Here is a 23,373-nt window from a genome sequence, read left to right on the forward strand (position 1 = left end):
GATTTAGCATTTCATTGAGCAGAAAACATGTAATACTTGTTTGAAATGAAGTAATGAATTAAAAAAAAAAAATTTATGCACAAGGAGTTACACAATCACACACTGCACACACGCCATGCAAAGGCGCACACACAATGGCTTTACAATTTTTACTACTGTGATTGTCTTTTTCCTAGTTTTTTTTTTTTTAAATCTTGCCTTCTGTAATCTTTATTGTCTATAATTTATTTTTATATTGTCCATCTGCAACCATGTTTTATGTGCTGCTGTCTGTCTTGGCCAGGAGACTTGTGAAAAAGAGATTTTTAAAATCTCAATGAGGTCCTCCAGGTTACAGGGTTATTAATAAAACACATTCACACACACATACCATACACATACACACACATGCTCTCTCTCTCTCTCTCTGTCTCTATCTCAGACACAACACCCACACACACACACACACACACACACACTCTTTCTCTCTCTATCACACACACACACACACACACGCACACAGCAGGGCACTTAAGCGCTGTTTCTTGATTGACAGCTGGCCTGCGGAGGAGCTTCCGCCTCAGCAGGAGGAACTGGAGGGCGGGGCTTTGCGAGTGTGGGCGGAGCAAGTGCTACGACCTGGCCGACGCCCCCACCTACGAGGAGGTGGTCCCCTACCGCAGGCAGCCCGAGGCCCCATACAGACTGGTGCTCCTGGTCGGTGAGTATGAGCCTGCAGTCTGGGTCCTAATCATGCAGTCCAGTGATACGCCCTCTGAGGAGGAGGACAGCCAATAGCCCGCTGGGCTTTTGTTCTCCCTGTGACATCAGCAGACTAATTCAGACCCGAGAAACCAGGCGAGGCCAGCTAACTGTGTAATTAACTGCTTTAATTAGGAGTGGCCAGTAACAACAAAATCTGTACACCCTGCAGCTCTCCAAGGCCAAGAGTCCTCGGTATTGGACTAATACTCTACATGGCCAAAAGTATGTGGAGACCTGACATCAAACATTTCATCCAAAACTATGGGCATTGATATGGAGTTTGTCCACCCTTTGCTGCTACAACAACCTCCACTCTTCTGGGAAGGCTTTATACTAGATGTTGGAGCATTTCTGCAGGGATTTGCTTCCATTCAGCTAGAACAGCATTAGTGAAGTCAGGCACCGATTGGGCGATTAGGCCTGGCCCGCAGCTGGCTTTCAAATGGACCCCAATAGTGTTGGATGGGGTTGAGGTCAGGGCTCTGTGCAGGCCAGTAAAGTTCTTCCACATCGTTCTCAACAAAACCATTTCTATATGGACCTCACTGCGTGCCTGTGGGCACTGTCATGCTGAAACAGGAAAGGGCCTTCCCCCAACTGTTGGGGAAGCACAGAATCGTCAAGAATGTTATTGTATGCTGTAGCATTAAGATTTGCCTTCACTGAATGAACATAGAGGCCTAGCCCAAACCATGAAAAACAGCCCCAGACACCTTTGGTCATATAGTGTATGTACTCTTTTAAAATCAAATTAACAATGGATGTTTTACTGTGTGAATACTGAAATAGAGGACTTTTATTTACAAGGTCATGGTTAGATGTGGTTAAGATAAGAGCTTTCTGCTGTGTGATCGGATCTTAACTATGACTTTAAAACGTAGTTTAAGTTTAATCTCAGTGACTGCCAAGCATTTTCAGAGTAACACAAAAGGGACGCCTGTCTATATTAGTTTGATCTGATTAAAGACAAACTGCAAAGCAGATGAACAAGAGATGTAAATATGTTTTTGTTTTCTTCAGGATTGTGATAACTAAATTTTAACGCTAGGAACGTATTAAAGCTTATAACTACACACAGAACACATACGAATATACAGACACACATACACACACACACACAAGCACGCACACACACACACACACACACACACACCAAGTGCCCGTTTTCCCACGCACGTCACAGGCTCTCCCCATCATTCAGCGCAGTGTAAATATTTTCCAGCGGGTTGGGTTATTTGGAGGACACCTACGGGTAATTTCACGTGCACTGACCCAACAGGTCTGCTTCACCCTCCGCTGACTCCCTCCCCGCTCCCCGCGGGGGGAACATATCGCATGGCTTTTGTTTGCGATGTCGTTAATTTGCGAGAGGCCAAACGAGGCAGGAAAGCGGGCCCGTTTGTCCAAACACTGAACCGCCAGCTCTGGAGGCAGGGGCAGGGCCGCTTGCTCATAGCCACGGCTTTTCCCTGCGTAGAGAAATCTTTGGCGTCCACCAAAGCAAAATCTGCGGGCACCAAAGCGGAACAGAGGAGAAAAAATGGGGAAATAGTTCAATGCAAACAATGTGGGATGACCCTACGTGCAACCGCTAGCTCAAGCCCAGCTTAATGACGGGGAGCAACAAACAGGCCAGGACCCTGATGGCCGTGGATACTGAACATGCAGTCACCGGCATCTGGCATCACGCTCACTGAGCTACACCACAGCTCTGTTTGTGTAGTCCTTTTACACTGGATCAAATGACAACAGCCTTCTCGGTTAAGTACCTGGGCTCAGGGTCAACGGTTGATTAGTTCTTAAGATTCGATCACTCTTTTCAATTCACACCCAAGTTCTTCCCACTGTGTCACACGTCAGCTTTATGGCGTCACCGGCACACGGCATTCTCACAATTTTGAATATACAACGTCATTTGTTTGATCGGATCCATACAATAGCCTTTGAGGGTTTGAGCTCAGTTAAGTCATGCCTCCCTTTTCATCCCCCCGTCGCCCGGCGACAGTGGTTTGGTCGAGGGAGACAGACTTCTGGCCCGCTCTGGGCCCTCAGCAGTAACTGCCTCTGATCTGCTCAGAGCTCGGGGCCGGCGCTTTCAAAGTTCAAATGACACAAGCGGGCTCTCTAAGGAAGCCGGTGATCGAGTCCGACACTTTGACCAGCAGTTGTTCAACACAGCAGCTCGTAAGAACACCACTACATTTTAAAAAAAAAAGTGGAGGGGAACTCCGAATGCAATTGAGAAGACAAAAAAAAAAGAACTTGCTGGATTGGTGTTGGAAATTTTCTGTCAAATTAGGTTTTGTAATTGCTGAACGGTCACTGTACCACAGGCTTAGATATTTAACAAATAAAACAGCTCACAGCTTTTCTCATTTGGCAGAGAGAGGCTAAGCCTGGAGTCTTTAAACTTAATAGGAGTGCGATGAAATGATGAAATGATGAAATGCGCAATATATTAAAGGTGGTAACATGGGACAGCGTGCAGATGATGTCATTTGTGGAATCAGGGTAGGGAAGCTGAGAAGTTGTGAGGGAGTTCATTTTTTAATCCAACAGCAAAGCGTCAACACAGACGCTTTCCGGCTCGTTCCGGCGTAACCCAGAGAAACCACGCAGCCTGGTCTCGTACCAACAGCTCCTGTTGCGATTCGAATGAGGTCCACCCGCTGTGTTCCGCCAAGACAGACGAGCGGTCGTAAAAAAAAACAAAAAAGCCCTCGCCCGAACTCACCAGCACTGATTTCAAGGTCTACAGCGGGCTATGTCGTAAAACTGCAGCGCCACATCATTTCAGATATTTCAGGCGATAAGCAGGAAGCCTTAGAAAGGTCCCTACAGAGACAACAGTTTCTTAGACGCGGCAGAAATGGATCCCAAAAATCTCTGCTGCTGTTCTGAGATCGATCAGCGCTCGGTAAAACTTTCAGAATTAAATCAACTCTGAGTTAGCACATTTTTTCCGTGATAGCATACACTTGTCCCCTGTTGGATTCATATACAATGGACTTGAATTAATACTGGAGATTTTACTGTGCAGTCTCCCCCAAGGGTGGCCGAATTTGACCGAGAATGAAAAAATGGAAATAATAGCACAGGATGAATGATCTATTATACGGACAGCTTGTTGACTATTGCTGAACTATGAACTATTATGATGACAGTTTCACAATGAACCCCGCCCCACCATCACCACCACAACTATCCTGCTCAAATTTGATTGGGTTCCTTTTGTCTTTCATCCAAACCTTCTCCTCTGAACCGCACCGCCAGGGACGCCACCGAACGCGGGAGAGACTCCCTGGCGTAGCGGCGTCCGGCGGCGGGCGTTTCACCTCCCTCTCCGCCGTACGCACTCGCCGTGAGAAGGGACCCGCGGCGAGGCGAGGCCGTTTCACGCGAGACTGAAAGCGACGCGGCGTTTCGGGCGTCCCGGTCGATGCCGGCGGGGTACGGCGGCTCGCGGCGGCGGCGGCGGTGGTTGGGGTCACCGCGGTAGGCTGACTCGGGATGTTCGGTCGAGTGCAGAAACGTGCCCCCGTTCCCCCCCCCGCCGTCCCCCAGAGGCAGATTGCAGGGTCTCTTTAAGTTACCGTGCGCCCTGGATGGACTGCTGTGCCTGGCGCGGTAACGTGGCTTTGGGGAGAGAGGGGGGTAAGGGTAACTCCGAACCGCCGCGATACACGTTTCGGGAGGAACGCGTGACTCCCCGGCCGCAGATAGGAGTCAGTATTTTACGCCGCGCGTTAGTCGATCTCAGTGATAGGAGAAGCAGCTGCTCCAGCAGGGCTTCGTTTTTTTGGGGGGGGGTGAGTCAGGTGGGGTGGGGGTTGCTCCTGAAAACGGAGCAAATGTGTCTAGACAGGCTTTGAGTGGGTGTGTGCGCACGCACAGCGAAAACTCTTGAGTGTCAAATCAACTTTGATAGAGTACTTTTAACTCTAAAAGAGTACATGTTGTCCTGACTGGACTGTGTGTGTGTGTGTGTGTGTGTGAGCGTGCATGTGCGTGTTATACATCCATGCACATGAGCAACATTGTTAGAACCTACATTGCAGGTAAAATATATACTGCATCAACTCTGATGTCTGAACACTACGACACGATCCCCACACAAGACAAAAAAAAATTATTAAAGAACCCATAAAGTCAAGAGATACTTTATAAGACTTCCACATGCAATGCAGACAACTGACAGACCTGTTCCAACCAAGATCCCTCGTATACTGAATAGCACATATTTATCATGGCATTTGCAAAACTGACTAACAAAATGAAATGAATGCTGTTTAACTGCATTTTATTGTTTTAACGGTATATTATTACCTGTCTAATGAGTAATGAGCACTGCTATTAATTTGTAAATATATTAATCATTCTGGCTTTGTTCCCCAGGACCCAGGGGAGTTGGTGTCAGTGAAATGAAAAGGAGACTGCTGATCTCTGACCCCCAGCACTTCGGCGTAACCGTCCCGTGTAAGTTAGTACTTCCGGGTCACCGTTCATCTTTGGCACTTTGCTGTAATCCTCCCGTGTAAGTCAATACTTCCAGGTCACGGTTTGTCTTTGGCTGCTGACTGAAAACACCTGTTTATGTTCATCTGGGCCCACCTAACGCTGAGCACTGAGCTTTTATTATGGATTTACTGGAGCTACCTTTGCTACATGTAACACTATAACCACAAAACCCTTTTACTGCTGAAGGGAATATACTGTCACTCTACATCTGGAGCTTACTATCACACTTAACATTATGCTGTACTGTACGTTGATGTACTAACCGCCAACATCAGCTGTGACGCTGTGATAACTTGGTATCATTTCTGCTTGCTGCCAAAACCTTCAGAGGTGGAGGATCCAGGTTCAAACAGTAAAAGTCCTTCCCAGTATTTTGTTCCAATCCCCTGGGTTTGCTAATTGGCACAGTTTGTCAGCCCGGAGGTTTTACTAAAGAGTGAAATCAGCTGGCTGAGTTCACGGGTGGAAGAAACACGTGGCAGGACTTTTATTTTCTGATCCCTGGACTGGACACCTCTGGCTGTGGATATGAGGTGTGCTGAATACCTATGAAACGTAATGTAATCAAGTTCACAGCCTGACCCTTGACCCTTTGACTTTGACCTCTCTTGGAGTGACCGATCAAATGCTTTCAAAGTCAACCAATAGAACCAATAGAAGTGGCGCCGCAGTGAGGAACACTGAGGGGGGTCTTCTTGCTGTTCGGTTTTGATGGTGATTCCCCAGTGTGAGGCCGTTTTGACAGCCGGGAGTGATGGAGCGAACCGTGATTCGCTCCTGAAGGAAGCCGCCACCTCACCCATGCCCGGCCATGTCTACCCGGCGTACACGCGAGCCAGATCTCAAAGCGTCTTAGGGAAACCCACAGAGTCTGGATACTTATCCTGCATTCGTCGAAAAACGCACGCAAATTTGGATGCCGAAACGGACCCCGTACGCTCCGCGCGCCCCGCCAGGCGGGAACGAACCAACGACTCGCGGAGAAACGCGCATGGCAGAGTCCGACGAACCGCGGCGTGTTAATTGTTCCAAAATGGGGCGTGTTCCACAGCAGCTGATTGTTTCTCTTAAGCGGCGGCGTGCGCATGTAGCATCCTCGCTAATAACGACCTAAAGAGAAACCTAGATGTTTCTGAAAACAATTATTATTAAATATGTCCCTGACACTACAAGAGTAAGAGGAGACATTATATTCACTCTCCTGCCCTCCATTAACTTGATTACAATCAAACTCAATTTTCTTTACAAACATAGAAAGTCAATTTAGAAAGTCAGTCTTTGTCAACTACTAAAATCATGTGTTTATCAAACTATGTAATAAAATCCATATTTGTATTTCTTTATCCACATTTAATTCCAGCTCCTTGGTTTCATTTCAGTTTCTGGGTTTAATTTCAGCTTCTAGGTTTGATTTCAGTTTATAGCTTTAATTTCAGCTCATTGGTTTGTTATTCATGGCAGGCATTCATGGAGGAGATTGAAGGCATGTCAATCAAGAGAGAAAGAGAGAGAGGGAGAGGAGAAAGAGAGAGAGAAAGAGAGAGGGAGGGAGGGGGGAGCAGAGAAGGGGGGGTAGAACTTCTCTTTTTTACTATGTATCTCCAATGATAAAGACCAGATGCTAAGCTTTAAAAAGGATCAGCCTACCCCCATCCCTACACACACATACGCTCTCTCAAACACACTCACACTTACACATACACACACACATACACTCACTCACACACACACACCCAAACACATGCGCGCACACGCACACACAATCACTCTAACGCAAAATCACACACACACACACACACATACACACACATGCACACACACACACACATACGCACACACACGCGCGAGCGCACACACACACGCACGCGCCTCTCTATTAGATACATAAATACAGGTTATCTAATGGCTCTCGCAGCCTGTCCGTATGAGATATGCGGTTCGGGAGGCCAGAGCGAGCGCTCGTACGAGCCGGTAATTATTCGCAGGGCTTGCTCCTGGGCCTCCAGCTGACACACAGACTCGGTAAATCACACCGCTGCTCGCCTGTGGTGAACTCCACTGGCTCGCTCGCCGGAGGAGCACAGAAGCGCTGTGGAAAAGCAACACGTTACCCCCCCCCCCGAACACGCCCTCCCCTCCGTCCCCCCAGTCACCCCCAACCCCCCCCACCGGGGCCTTCTCTATGCAGCGAACCCACTGCTGAGCCACAGAAATGCCCTTTGCTGGTTTTCAGTCAGCTAAGTCAGCTGTACGTACAGTGGTCTTTATTCAATCAAAACTTAGCATTAACTATGGCTTGCAATTAAATATACTGTAGTGGCCTGGATTCAATCAACATTCGCCCTTAACTTTGACTCATATCAGACTCACACTAAATGTTGTCAATACTTAAAATTAAAAATAAAAAAATCCTTAAAATGTGACTCACAGTTCAGTTCTGTAGCCTCAATTCAATCAAAATCGGTCCTTAATTTTCTCTCTCACTTGCAGACACCACCAGGACCAAGAGAGGTGAGGAGAAGGATGGGGTGGAGTATAAGTTTGTCTCCAAACCGCAGTTCGAGGCCGACATCATCGACAACAAGTAGGTCCCTCCCAGCATACAGGCCCCACTGTGGCTGCAGTACACTGGGGGGATGGTCCCCAGTACAACTGTGTGTAGGCAAAGTATTGACCCCAATCAGCACCAACTAATGGGGCTCTATTAAATCAACAAAATCATATCACCCTGTAGGTAATCAGAGCACTAAGTGCAATTTAGTTAGGAAAATGGCGGGCATTGTTGGGCTGAATGGCCTGTTCTCGTCATTATTTTATGTTATGCTATGTTACATCATGTTATATTCTTATTAACTTCTTTTAATGACACAATGTGAATTGTTTACCCAATGCTTACACAAGGTTTACTCTACTCAGCGCCAAATAGTGTGGCTCTATTAACACAACAAATTCATACTGTTATTAACTTCTTTCAATGAAACATTTCAAATTGATTTCGAGTCCACATCAGACATACAGTACATTTGAAGTCTGTAAGTCATACTCATTAGATAAACCAATGAAAGGGTTTTCCAAGGAATCTTTTGTGCACAATTCATTATAGAACACTCAGATTGGCTCTTCAGAACCAATATGGAGCACCAGGATTGGCTACAGGTGAAATATGGAATATATTCATTCAATATAGATTTTTTTTGTGCAGTTTGATTGGCTGCAGGAACACTGTTGAACATTGTGGAGCTACTGAGCTCATTTAAGCCATTTAATTTCAAATTCAAAAACAGTTTGAAATGGCAGCTGATAACTGGACAAAGCGACCGATCTGGGTTTTCCTTCAGTTAAAGACAAAGCAGGCCGCCTCGCTGCACATATTTGATGTCAGCCTGCGTTGCCCAGTGACATCCTGCGTCATTCAATTGCATCTGTGCTGCGGAACCGCATGACATGCATTGCTGTGGGCCGCAGCAGGGCTCTAGGGGTGGAAATTAGGGGGAGAAAATCCGCAATTTATCTGGTTTTGTTTCGCTTCGTCGCATTTTTTATGCTCGAGAGGTCGCTTTGCCAAGCAAAAAAAATCTCACCAGAAGTGCCACAGGAGATGATTGCTGCTTTCCAGGGGAAAACCCTAAGCTTTGCGCAAAATCTTTTCAATCTTTCCTAACCCCCCCCCGAATATCTCAAAATTCAAAATGAAACTCAAACTCATTTACACGTAGTTTCCACTGTGTTTGGATGGACCTAGTTAGCGCAAGTCTTGTCTGGATGCGAACATCGCATTCTTTCTGAGTTAAACATCAAAGCAACTGCCATGCGCTGCAAAAGCAAATAGCAAACAGGATGAGCAAATTACATTATTTATTTTCTTAGCCTCCATCAAGGAAAACTCTACGTAATGCCTCTTTATACAGCAGGATATTTAGTGAGGCCCGATGAGTTCATGTACAGTGCTTTGGTCAAACATGAAATGGCTGTGCCCCAGTCTGGATTTGAACCCGGATTTGAACTTCACTGGATAAGAAGTCCTGCACTTTTCCCCCAGATATTTTGCACGTTTCTTTTTATTTCCTGTTTGGCATCCCCAGTCGCACCTCTGGGGGGTCATTGCTGAGCCTCCCGCCCCCGTACACAGGGGGGCGCTGCAACCAAAATGCACGCACTCCTCCTACACACACCCCTTCCAGAGCGCGCTTATTACACAGGCCACGCAGCGCTACAGCAGAATACAAGCGGCAATCAGCAAAGAAACATTCATATCACTGACTGCACTGTCAAAAAGAACGTGTCCAATATACAATACACTTTTTGTGCCACTGCCTTTATGTTACTTTGAACACATTACTGCTTTTGTGTTGCAAACATACAATTTATGTGTCACAAAAAGGGAGACTTTTTTGACGCAGACTGTGATGAAAGCAAACACATCTGTTTTGAGAGAGTACCACTGCTAGCTGCGGGCATGTGGCGCGTTGCTGAGGGGGGAACTGCTGTAAGCGCAGGGGGTTTATCAGGCTGGAAACCTGCCGCGTCCGCTGGTTCTCTCTCTGTTTCGGCACACCAGTTATTCATTTAAGCCTCCGATTGGCTGAAGAGTCCACGGCCCCGTTTGTGAAGCACCGCGCTGCCCGGCCATTGCCGAAATCACATCGTGCGGTGGAAACACGTTCGCTCGCTTTACCGAGAAGAGAATCCCGCGCATTAAGCGCGATCCTGGCGTCCGCCTTTTCCCCCCCGACTTTAAAGCCAGCAGGTGTTACTGATTTAAAGCATAACTCGGAAGATTAGATAAAAACCGCGAAAGTGCCAAAACGTCTGGAATTGTTATCGGCTGAAATATGCTACAACTTCCTCAGCAGCTGAGCGTAATCCAGACGTTCAGCACGAAGAGGGACGCTGTGTGTTTTATTTACACTACACGATTATCCCCAGTGCTAAACCAGGACATTGCACAGGGAAAAAATGAAATGCGGTTTTTGAAAGGCGGTCTCGATTCACCCCCCCCCCCCTTTTTTTTCTTTGCCATGCTGAGACGTTGCCATATGTAGGCCTAGCTCCGTATATAAAATTGAAGTTGATTTATTTATTCATTTTTTACATACCGGTATACATATGAAAATGATTCTTAAATATACAGTACATGTTTTCTTCGGAGTTTGTCTTTCAAATTTAAGCACATCTGACTTTCTCCTGTAAGGCTTTAGGGACTGTTGTTGCTGTTTGTTTAGCCCCTTTGTAAACAGTAAAGGTTTTGCGGAGTCGTTTCTGTGATCACCGTTGTGGCTCTCTTTTTCCCGGCCAGGTTCATTGAGCACGGGGAGTACAGGGGACATTACTACGGGACAAGCCTGGATTCGGTCCGCTCCATCCTGCAGGGGAACCAGGTGTGCCTGCTGGACGTCCCGCCCCATGTAAGCACCGGTGCAGTGAAAATTACACTGGAGAATCGCACCAGATTCATTTCCCAATTTTTTCATTTCATTTCTTCCAGTTTGTTATTTTATACATTTAGATACTAATTATTATTACTACTCCTTGCTATTATAATTTTTTCAAAAAAGTTGCTTTAAAATAAGTTTTTTTTTTGGTAAAGCAACACACATGAATTGAAATCAACCTTGTCAAAAGCTATAGCCTTCCCCCCCATAAAATATCCATTACTGTCCAAGGGTACTACTGTGTAACCAGCCAAAAAAAAACAATAAAAAGTTAAATAAATAAATACATTATAATCACGCCCAAATGTTTCCCCGGAGACTTGCATGGATAGTTAGCTGCCCGAATGAGGCTCTGAGGACCGTTCCCAGGCAGAAGACCCAGTGAGTGCCGCTGTTCCCTTGGGTCCCCTGCAGAGGATCCAGCGCTTACGGACGGCCGAGTTCAAGCCTTACGTGGTTTTCGTGAAGCCCCCTCCGATGGAGGAGCTGCGGCTGAGCCGGAGGAACGCGAAAGTCACCCGCAGACGAGACGGAGAGGGTTCGGCCGAGCCGTTCACGGTAACGTACGGCGGGATGCCGAGATTCCTGGCGAATGATAAATTACGACCAATAATTTTTTTTGGGCTGGACTGCACCAGCGGGGCCAGCTCTACAAATGCGAATGTCTGTGACTGACTGAGTGACTGAGTGACTGATGAAGTTACACCATTGGTCGGCCGAGTTATGAAGTTACACCATTGGTCGGCCGGATCACGTGCGTCAGGTCCAGCCATATACTAGGTTGTAATCTGGTCTTGTTTTTGATAATCCAATTGCTTGCATAGCCTGTGGGTTGTAGCACACAATGTCAATCCATTAATGTCAGAACGCCCTGGAAGATAGCCAGTGTCTGGCACCCGTCTATCAGAAACCCAGGTGATGAGGTAATCCTCTCTCTCTCTCGCTCACCCCACACTGCGCGCACACACAGCAGGTGAGCCGCACCTGTACTCCATTACCACGTCTCTGCAGGGCGCTATACGTGCTGATGGATTCTATTCAGCCTGTTTGATCTCCTCTCACTCTCCTCGTCTCATGCTCCCCAACACCCTGCTGTTTTCACACACGTTATACACATTAACAATAAGACTTATATTTAAACGTTCCCCCCACCCCCCTCTGGGTGAACTACAGGTGTGCCCCATGAACCTCTTACCTAACGCCCCCCCACACCCCTCCAGGACTGACGTTCTCACCCAGCACCTCCCTGTCTGGGTCACGCCAATACGATTTATTTCTCTACAGTATATGAATACTATAAATGATTTTTGCGTTAACCATCCACTAATCAATTAAGTAGTAATTAGCATCATTTTGGAACTATTACACAGGTCTTTAATAAAGAATACAGTGTCTAATTTCTGCTTGCTTCCCCATGCCACAATGATTTGGTAAATAAATTGTAATCGTTTGTCTGTCTAAAAGGAGGAAGACTTCCAGGAAATGATTGACTCCACCCAGGAGATGGAGGACAGGTACGGACACCTGTTTGAGAAGACCATCGTCAACGAGGACATGGCCCTTGCCTTCAGAGAGCTGAGCTTGGCCTTGGAAAAGCTGGAGACAGAGATTCAGTGGATCCCCAAATCCTGGGTGCCTCGTTAAAACATGTAAAGGGGACGTCATACTGAGAAATCAGGGATATTTAGACCCCCCCTCCCCCCACATCCCAGTGTGTCCTGATACCTGACATGGGTAATCAACCAATCAGATCAGGGCTTGAGTCTGGCATTTAATAACTACTTAGTATAGGAAAATGTGGATATAAATTGGGATAACTTTAAGGGGCAGTTCACCCAAAAATCAGCAGCAATGTCTCTTTCCAAATATAATGGCACGGTTACTCATGAACATCCACAGACCTTGTTGTGCATGGTTTCATAAAAACCCGCTTTCTACGGAGTACGCCAGCTGCGTACATCTGTGCAGTGTTAACCAAAGCAGGCCAGTATTCAGCATTTGGAAAGAGATGTTGCTGTTGGGTTTTTCAAATGTAAAGTTTTGGCACTTATCAGGGCTTGAGTCTGGCATTTAATAATTACTTAGTATAGGAAAATGTAGATATAAATTGGGATAATTTTAAGGGGCAGTTCACCCAAAAATCAGCAGCAATGTCTCTTTCCAAATATAATGGCACGGTTACTCGTGAACATCCACAGACCTTGTTGTGCATGGTTTCATAAAAACCCGCTTTCTACGGAGTACGCCAGCTGTGTACATCTGTGCAGTGTTAACCAAAGCAGGCCAGTATTCAGCATTTGGAAAGAGATGTTGCTGTTGGGTTTTTCAAATGTAAAGTTTTGGCACTTCGAGCACCGCAAACATTGGCCCCATTGAGGTCGGCTGTATCAGGGTGAGCTGCAGCGGGCATCAAAAAAACTCGTCAAATCTCGACGAAACTATCTGGATGGAAATATATATGGAAAAAGTTATTTATTTGTTTTTTGCGTGAACGTCCCCTTTAAACCAAATGAACAGAAAACGGAATGGAATATTTAGAAATAAAGATTAGAATCTATTATTGCTGAATCCCGTGAGGTGTGATAAAGGTCAATGCAAACTGCACCACAAATAGTTGGACAATTAGCATAAAATAAACAACTGTAGCTACTTGCGTGTAGTTTGGCCCTTAAAACGATGCAGGATTTCATTTGTGTATTTTAAATCATCCACATCCATCAGTGGACTAAGCGCTTGATTGGCCTTCTGCATGGCAGCGATGGCTGCTTTGGTTCACGTAGAACAAATCCAGCGAAAGCGCTGAATTGGTGTTTAGAGTTTGTGCAGACTGTTTCTCTGCAGGACTGCCAATCAGAGAAAATCAGAGCCAGAATGCAGTTATTTACTGTAACTGTGTACCGTTCCATTTAGATTTTTTATTTTATTTTTTATTTTTATAGAGACCAAAGACATGTTTATGGCTAAAAAAGGGAGCGGAAACCATTTGCTTTCACTGTCAATTTTTGTAAAGTAGCCTTAAATGTTTAAATTTAGCTCTGAGGATTTAAAGCAGAGCTTTTTTTTCCTGTTGTTGTTAGATTACAGGCTAAGTCGTGTATTGTACATCAAGCGGGAAGGCATAATTTAATTTACGATGATGAGCTGAATCTTTTTTATTTTTATTTTTATTTTTTTGGATTTTCCAAAAATAACCGTTGGGAAAGTGCGTTAAAAGACAAACCAACCATCTTGGCACGAGTCTTCTCTGTACGCTCCAGCCGTACAACCAGACAGCTTTACTGCTGCTTCAGTCTCTAATTCCATAAGCTTGTCTTCTCAAAGAATTATCTGGTTTAGCTTTACGTCTATCTAGGTCCATTCACCCGCATCTCTTCATTTATAAAGCTATTGTAGGAAAGCTCCATTGTTACTTGTGCTGCTTACCAAACTAGAATATGACTAGAAATTGAATTATAGCGTTTTTGTGCTTTCTAAAATTCTCTGACCACCCAAAAGCTCGATCAGTCTTCAGAAGTGTCTTTATATGGCTATGTTAATACAATTGTTAATACAATGTTGAAATCTGTATGTAATAACTGGGCAGCGCACCTGCTTTTAATCTTTTTTAACCACTGTATTTGTCTACGACCATAACTTTTTTATTCTTACACTTTTTAGCAGCACGTGAACCTGTGCTTGTTTGATTAGTTGTAGGGTATTGTTGATTTATCTATCTGTTTGTGTGTAATATAAAACGAGGCTGTACATTCCTTGTAAGACAAAACCTACATGTTATCGGGACAGAAAGAAATTGCTCTTAATCTACAGTTTCAAAACAGTTTAGGCGCTCAGACAGTCATCGTGAGAAACGACGCAGGCTGCGCGCCGCCTTTTGGAGAGCTTTCAGGAGACTGGGGAGAGCGCGGACGGCGGGCCCGGGGACCCGTCGGAGACGCCGAAAACTTACAGCTCGCGCGCCGCAGCGCCAGATGTGCGGCGGGAGAAGCGGCGGCGCGGCTCCCGCCGTAACCCTTGGCGACGGCGCTGAGAGAGTTACGCAGCGCGGCGACAGGTGGCTGTTAGTTACGCAGGCGCGCGAACGTTCTGCCGCGTCTCGCCGGAGGACGCAGGATGGAAACCCGAGATCGTACGCGCTAGTTTATTTCACCGCGTGCTTTTTTTTTTTTTTTAATGCGCTGCCACGATTCGAATTCATTTAAGGTAAGGGTGTGAGACACCGCCCTGGAGAGCCATATAGTGTCTGCTGTTTTTTTTTTTGGTGTTTTTCGGCACTTAAGTGATTACTGCAAGTGGACGATTGTCTGGAGTTCACGCGGCTTGTTCCCAAGGCCTAAGCTGTCCACTTATTGAGAAGTAATCACAAAAGCCCGCACATACTGCAGTCTTCCAGAATTAAGGTCAGGCTCATCACCTACAGTACAAAAGGCACTCCGACAGAGAAGACACACACACGCACACACAAACACACACATACGCACACGCATGCACTCTCTCACACACACGCACACAAATGCTTTATGGGTGCCATTAAACAGCCAGGATACCTGACACAGAAAGCAAGACCCAATTCAAATTAATGTTATTCAATTTATTTTCCAATTTTATTAATGCCTCCTTCATTAAATCTTGTGGTTTATGGCTTATTCTTCTTTATACTCCGTTGAAGAGTTCCAACATGAAATATTTCACAGCAATAACCGAAGTTTTTGCATGGTCGGTGCAGTATGGAGCTGGCAGAGTAAAAAAAAAAAAACTTTTTATTTGGTGGTGGAGGTGGGGTAAATGACCAAAGCAGGGCGCTCAGATTGTCTTTGCAGAGCAGGTGTCAGCAGGTGTTGACGTTAGGCTGGAGTTATTCGAGCGGTCCCGGGGCAGCAGGGAGAGAGCAGCGCAGAGTCTGGCCGCGAGAATCCTTTTAAATGACGCACCGAGTGAGCGATTCCCGGCCCGGCGCCTGACAGCTGGTCCGCAGGAAAAGCGTCCGGAGAGAGCTTAACACAAGTGTCGGCAGTTTAATTACCCAGAATCCCCCATGTCACTCCGCACCGGTCCCAGCTGAAGCGCTGCTGGCTGCTGGCTGGAGATTTAGCCTTCACTGTTACCTGTTTGAATGCACTCGGGTGCAGTTAATAACATTAATCTTTATTTGTGCAACACCCCGTTCATACAAAATGCATCCCAAAGTGCTTTACGCAAACAAAGAAAAGAACAAAGGTGGCATGCACCAAAATCCCTCCTCAAATGACTGAAACCAACAAATGCACTTAAATAGATTTACACAAGTGCATAAATGTCTTCTGAAGCATAACAGTACTTTTTTCTGTAAAAAAAAAAAAGTAATAATAATAATAATAATTATTATTATTATTATTGTGTCAGTGACTTTTAAACCTTAAGACCAACACACGGCAAAGAAAATGTCCAATATACTGGTAGTGAAGAGAGTTTGATGTTCCATTGACTGAAAAGAAAGTGTTTGTAACAGTTTTAATTTTTATTTTTTATTTTGCCATTGCTATGTCCTGTCATAAAGGCTCGGTTTAGTTTTCACACAGATACATTTATAGGTAAATAAATGTATATTCCAAAAAAAAAAAATAAACAAACTGCAGTTTGATTGAATATGAGGACCCAGTCTTTGTAAATAAACACTGGTAAATATACTCTGAAAGTGTGGTTTCTGTGGGCATATATGTACAAGCTGAAGAAATCTGCCATGGTTATTTTTTGCCATAAAGCTGTACATTCATAAATATATTTTGCTTTTTACTATATTTGACGAGCAGTGATCGGGTCCAAAGAAAACATGGACACTTACAAGTCCAAAATATTCACATTTCTTAAAAGCCAAAATTACAGTTCTCCATCTAGTAATGATATTCTCCCATACAGTTTAAGCATTTTCAAGGGTATCTTATTTTGTTTTCTTCATGAAAACTGGTTTACAAAAGCAACCATAGACTTTTATCGAAGCAATATATATGCAGCCGTTTACCATCAGAACCCATAAAAAAAAGTTTGAGTAATTCGATAAGGTTTGACGCCACCATTGGTCGTATACTTAGAACATTACGATACTGAATTACTGTGCGCTGTTCTGTTTCAGATGAAAACTCACAAGAGTTTTAAAGGAACTCAACATAACGGCATAAAAGCAAACAATGCGGTCCATTGGCGGGCTATGGTCAGTAATGTAAAGTCCAGTATAATCCTTCCAATTTGACACCGTGATACCACATCAAGTGCCCTTTTATTATCCGACGACATACCCGACACAAGCGGCGTCCCAGACGCGGCGTCTGCCTCCTCCGGGTAACCTCGCGTCCCCCGTCACCCGAACCTGACCCCAAAACGTTCAGGCGCCCAGCGCGTCTTCCTAACGACGCCCGTATCTAATTGAAAAAAAACCCCACAGACGGCAGACGCGCCGGGTGCCTGTCCCCTACGCTAGCAGAGAATTATAACGAGGTGTTTTCTTTGGCGCGCGCAGTATCGGCTGAGGCCTACCCGTCCGACAGACACAGAAAGAAAAAGTGTTTTACCACCCAGTTAATCACACCTTGTCTTCGCCACTGAAAAAAAGCCAATAAAAATGTGATATTTCTAATGAGCGAGCTATGCAGCGATCGTGAGCCAACAACTCTAACTCCAGGCCCAGGGAGCAAAAGCAGCGCGTCTGTATAAATGTAAAAATCGCTCCATGAAAAATGAATGAATCCGTATATGCACATTATGATGTGTTACTGTATGAATTCTCCTACCCACTGCAAACACTGACATTGAGGAAATACAAAGTATGGCCCTCAATAAGTCTAGGAAACATGGCCCTCGATATTCCTAGTAAAAGCTAGGAAACATGGCTATCAAGAACTTGGAGCCTCATGCAAACCAAAGAAAATGGTTACACAGAGTAATGTAGCACCCACTGAAGTGTTCATTAATTACTCTTCATTAATCCATTACTGTAATCAACTTTTTACAGTTTTCTTCTTTAATTGCCATCTTAAGTGCAGATGACTCACCGACTAAATGCATTAATTTAAGTGCAGGTGTCTCCAAACAGCTGATGCACAGGTCACTTGTGCAGCTCTACGACTCGGAGCGAAAAAATACTCCTGCCTTTAGCCTTCTGAGCACGCTGAAACTAACACCACATGGAGATAATCTCTGCCATCTGCATTCACAGTTTGTGGGTAAGACCATGATTGGGTGAACTCGTTTCAACTGCTCTGCTCACAATGGTGCGTAACTCTAGGCACAACCGACAGTTCGGAATTTGAGAGAAAGCAAAGAGTAAAATACCGTTTCCCCTTGAAAGAAGTAGCCAACCAGTACAATGCAATCTGGAGGATGATGCTGGTTATAGCTGGGCGGGGCTTGTTTCTAGGCTTGTGTGCACGTCAAATCAGCAGCATTCATGCAGCCAATGACACACAACCTGAGGACTTTGTTATCACCTTGCCTCGACTAATCAGTGAAGCACTGGCCAGGCAGTCAGCTCATAGCAGCAGAAACACACCGTCACAAATATGACGACGCATACAGTATGGGACATTAAATCTCTTCATTCATAGATGCGTTGAATGCTCACTGACATTTTGAAAGCACACATGAGCTGGGTACATGCCAATCTGATAATGAAAAACAAACTTGCATAAATGGTGTTTATTTGCATTTATGCAGGACTACAGTATAGCTTATGTCAGTACATTTTATTAGCCTCACTGTTGAGCCCAACGTCTCCCAGCCTTCTGAGTTTAAACTTCATAGGTTCAGTACAAACATAAACTCTTTTACCAAACATCTTAAAGTTGAAGATAGGTGGTCTTGAATCTCAACAAAAATATACCTTACCCCATGGTTGCTTTGAATGAACAAGCAACCACTGTCAGTAGCTCTAGGTGGACCGTGAACCATATAGGCTATACCAAGGCTTGGCCAGGAACAGAGGTCTCTTATTCCACTCAGTGTAAATGTTCATGGGGGGAAAGTTAAGACTAAGGTTTTTGGAGCAAGGGATATCAAGAATTCAGTCCAACGTGATGTGAACTGAATGAACTTTTCATAAGAGGCCTAGCAGATGAAATCTTCTCCAAATAGACCTCTTTCTGTCAACCTAATGTTTGTCTGCATCAGAGTGCCAAATCATACAGTGGTCCACGAGGACGTTTATCAAGAGACTCTTAAATGTGCTGTTCAGTGAGCACCACTGGATCATAATAAGAACAGATGTGCTCGGTCTTTGTGCAGAAAAAAAAATATATTTCTTGCTTTCTGTCATTATCTGGTGACAAAGACCTGTTCTTTGGGCTCATTTCTAATGGAATCATTCGTGGCAAACTTAAGTTTTTTTTTTTTTTAGTTTCTAGTTTTTAGTTTTTGTTGAATTGCATTTCACACATAAATCCTACAAACAACACAAGCATAACACTACAAGAAGTAGTTCCCTGTCAATATTAACATACTGTACAATAAATCGCATTCTCCTTAAGATGGCATTAATAGGACCTTAATCCCATTCCAGTAGCACCAAGTAAGATTACACGTGTTCCTTCACCACTCAGATAGTGGCGCTGTTTGGTTTGTGGAGGGGTTTCTTACAGTTGGTGACCTCGACGCAACAAGTTTTGCTTTCTTACAGTTGGTGACCTCGGCACGCCTTTTGGCGTATCTGAGGGGTTTCCTACAGAATCTAGGACATCTGATTCATAACTTAATACAACAAATGTCTTACATCTCGAAAATCAAAGGTAGCCTAAATAAAGCACGGTTGGAGAACAATAACATATGCAATGCTTTACTGCACGTATATGATCGGCTATATAATTTAATGATCAAAATTTATTGCACAGTTCCATTCCAGAAAAAATGGAGAGGTCTCTCCCATGACTTGAGGTTCAAAGCAAATATCAATTTACAAAAGGTTTCAAGCACTGGAACCGATTGATCGAGAGGGAAAAAAAGGCCAGACAACATGGATCTTAAGGGGCCTCGAGAAAAGAACTTACGGATGACAACAATATGTTGGGGGCTCTCAAAGAACAAGCCAGGAGATAGAACCATCACCAAAATGGCAGAAGCTTGACGTAGCGTCAAACCCAGGGCTATCCAATAATTCCATACACATACTGTAGACCTCGTTGAAATATGAAATTGCTGCCACGTTGTACATGTACAAAACCAATGCTGCAATTTTCATTAGTCGGTATAGCTGAATAAAACATCTGTATGCGAAGCTGAAAACACTGATCAAATGCCAGCAGCTACCCACTGTGAAGGAAGCCTATTGGTTGCACATGAAGGAAAATATCATTCCTTTAACCGTTTTTCAGTGAAAGGTTATGTTCATAATCAAACCAAGTTAATGGTTGCATAGGCATTTTTAATCACCTACTGTTTTCAACAGAATGACCACGTTCAACAGGTACTCGGGTATATTGAAAGGTAGGGTTTCTGAATCTTAGGAGAATCTTAGGGAAACTAAAAACAAAGAATATTACATTTGTTTTCTCTCTTCTCATAAATTGTCAGCTTTTATCCAGACACATTTTGTTTACAAGTTATTCTGTCCTGAACATGTAAAGGCAGAACTGCTTTCAGAACAGCTGTGCTGTGTATGTATGTATGTATGTATGTGCGTGCGTGCGTATAGTGTACGGTCTGTTCTGCAGAAAGCACCGAGCGACGTCTCTTTCATTCCAATGGTAAAGCTAAGCATATTTCACAGGCACACTGTGGGGAGCGGCGATATGTCTGTCAAGAAGCCCTCTGAAAAAGCAATCTCTTAAAAAAGGAGAAAATCTGAAAGGGAAAACAGGCCGAATGGACGTAAACCTGACACGGCAGCGAAACTGAGACGCAGCGCATCGCCGACCGTTTCCCTGAGCGACAGCGCCAGGAAAACGATCCGAAAATCTCGCCGATAATCTTCTGCCAAAAGGCGCAGCCAGAAGGAATCGTGAATTTACAGGGAATTTACACAACACACATATCGCACTGAAACGAGGCCTGAAATAAGAAACTTTCGGTTGCAAAATAAATACAAGCGAATGGGGAAACAATCGCAGGAAAATACTAACGACTGCATCTATAATCAACAGCGGAAGTTAAGGGCAAATGTTGATTGAACCCTGACCTTTGAACTCCAGTTTTAAGCGTGAGTTGCACTGGTCATTCACTAGAACAGTAACGCAGCCGCACAGCGTGGTCAGTAGTTCACTGTTATTGCATAAAATCAGCTGTGGTCAGCATGTCAGAATCCCAATATAGTTTCCATTTTTATGGTCAGTCAGATATATGAATGATTATGTATCTCGGCTAGAAAAAAATAAATAAAAAAAACTCAAAAAAAATATATATATATACATTTTAAAAAATTGAATGTTATAATGCCACCTTGCAGTTTTACATATCATACGACATGTCAAAAGTCCCATAATGAACAAGGATAACTTAGTTATCAGTAAAATATTAATTAATAAATAAAATAAACAATTGGAGTAGTGTATAATTTCGCTGAAGGTTAACAGATTCATATTTAAATAAGAAATACGACGGACATGCCAGTAAAATTCTCTTCAGAAAGGGTTTATTCTTCTCCAGAGGAATACATTTTTTAAATGCCAGTAGATTGAAAACAGCTGATTACGAGTAAAAATAAATACGTAAATAAATAAAAAGATCAGCACCGTGTCGGTGCATGGATGTGCTGGTACAATGTGTCTTGTTCTGCGGTGCGCGTTTGAAATTCAGACTTTGAAAACACATTCCGAAAGAAGGGGCTTCGTGTCTGAAAAGCACATTTTTGTGTGTGGCGTTTCCCCATATTTCGTCTGCCTGGAAACAGCACCGTTCAGTTATTTATGGGGTCTGTCCGGCAGTGATTTTATAATATCATTACCATCAGAAGCTGAAACATTCCACCAGCCAAGTTAAATATCGGTTTTATTTTAGGAACAAGAATTTTTTATTTTTCGTTCATGCTCTGTATGGAGAGACATTTGTACTTTGAGAGGATTTCCTTAAAGCGAACCTTTAAAAACACAAATCACGTGTTTTGCGTCTTGAAACTATGTTTTTAAAATAAAAAAACTTACAGCCACTTTCGATGAATCAAATATTTTCAGATAGATCACTATATGCATGCAATCATGAGCAGAGCTTTGAAAATAGTATCTCCTAAATAATGAATAACACCTACCAATAATTTCTGATTGCATAATTAACAAAAACAACGGAATATTCAGGAATAGATTGAAATAAAACGTGTTGCTGAGACCATCATATAATAATATGTATAAAGCTACATATAAAACATTATTTTCAGACATTGCACATATTTCTTTTAAATATTACTGTGAGACATATTTAACATATTACCAAAATCAGCCACACATATTGTAAAATCAATTTCCATAAAGGATGAGAATGAGAACAGGAAACGATTCTTGGATGATAAGTTTAAGATTGGAGTCCATATGCTGTGATAACTGGTATCAGTGCGGCTCAGACTCCTCAGAAGGCATTCTGGTTTAGGGTCTGCCAGCGCTTCTCTACTGAAATGGCTTGCAGATGTGTATTAAGTATAGGGAAGTAATGTAATATATGTTCTGACGTCAAAATCGATGGCAAAAAGATATGGCTGAAAACGTATATATTTAAGAAAGACAGTTGATAGTAACTTCACCATTTTCTAATGGCAAAATCTAACTTGTCTCCACACATTAGATCTGTTTAGCTCTGGATTTATAGCCCATGTCACATGCTTTGTGACAGATGGATTATTTAGTTAATTTGTCGTCTTTTTCCTTTTCAGAATTATTTATTAAAGTTAAGAACAAACCCATAAATTAACCACGCGTGTCTTTGTTGGTTTTGGTGATCAAGGTGGCATGTGAAATGACCCTGAGCAGACAGTTCCAGCCCTCTTCTGGTAAGTAGAAGAATTACAAGCTCCCATTCAGTCTCAAGAGAGGCAGACAACATGGTTTTATTTCTGATTCACTGGTCAGATAGCACTGAGAACGTATTTTCACATTAGAAGAAACAGGTTTATATACAGTATAATTGTATTTAGTTATTATTATGCTTATTCATTACATTATCATGCTCGTTGTTAATATAAGAAGTAGCAATAGCAACAGTAACAGAATCACATTTTTAATGTGAAAACTGGTCTGGACCTGGCAAGAGACAATTCACTGTTTTGTCTCACAGGGAGAAAATACACTCTTGTACCAAGCACAGATCCTATGTTTCTTTCAGTTATTTTCCCCTACATTTGTGGCCAGCATTGGAGTCAGAAAGACTGATATTTTGATTGGGTTGATTGTAGACCAAAACTATTTTCTTACTCCTGGTTTTTCATGTTTTATTCTTTCTTAAGCATTACAAATGTCCTATTTATATGAAAACAGTTCCTGTTATGGTTCCTGCACGTTTTTGAAAGACGGATCGAAAATAAACAACGATTAAGACACGCGGTGCATGATGGGAAACCAAGGCATAGCACACAGCCACTACAGACGGTAAACGTGAGTGACGAGACTAAGCAGGAAAGCTGATGATTATCTGTTCTCTGACTGCATTTCACAGAGTCACAGACAGATTAATCGAACCCCTTCTATCTCCCCAGATATGTTGTGATATTTCATATTTAACGACCATTTTCCTTCCCTTT

The 23,373-nt window shown here is 43.6% G+C and overlaps 1 protein-coding gene across 1 annotated transcript in view; it reads left to right on the plus strand.

Annotated features, from left to right (window-relative positions):
* The window catches only part of LOC135260310 (MAGUK p55 subfamily member 7-like), a 64,783-nt gene extending 52,087 nt beyond the window's left edge, over nt 1–12,696 (plus strand). The window contains exons 10-15 of the mRNA XM_064345554.1: nt 536–700; nt 5,140–5,220; nt 7,753–7,846; nt 10,559–10,667; nt 11,109–11,252; nt 12,159–12,696. Of these exons, the coding sequence (XP_064201624.1) occupies nt 536–700; nt 5,140–5,220; nt 7,753–7,846; nt 10,559–10,667; nt 11,109–11,252; nt 12,159–12,338 (773 nt within the window). The 3' untranslated portion in view covers nt 12,339–12,696. The remainder of the gene's footprint in view (nt 1–535; nt 701–5,139; nt 5,221–7,752; nt 7,847–10,558; nt 10,668–11,108; nt 11,253–12,158) is intronic.
* Nucleotides 12,697–23,373: the final 10,677 nt, after the last annotated feature.

This window comes from Anguilla rostrata, chromosome 8 (assembly GCF_018555375.3).
Source record: "Anguilla rostrata isolate EN2019 chromosome 8, ASM1855537v3, whole genome shotgun sequence".
NCBI classification, from domain to species: domain Eukaryota; kingdom Metazoa; phylum Chordata; class Actinopteri; order Anguilliformes; family Anguillidae; genus Anguilla; species Anguilla rostrata.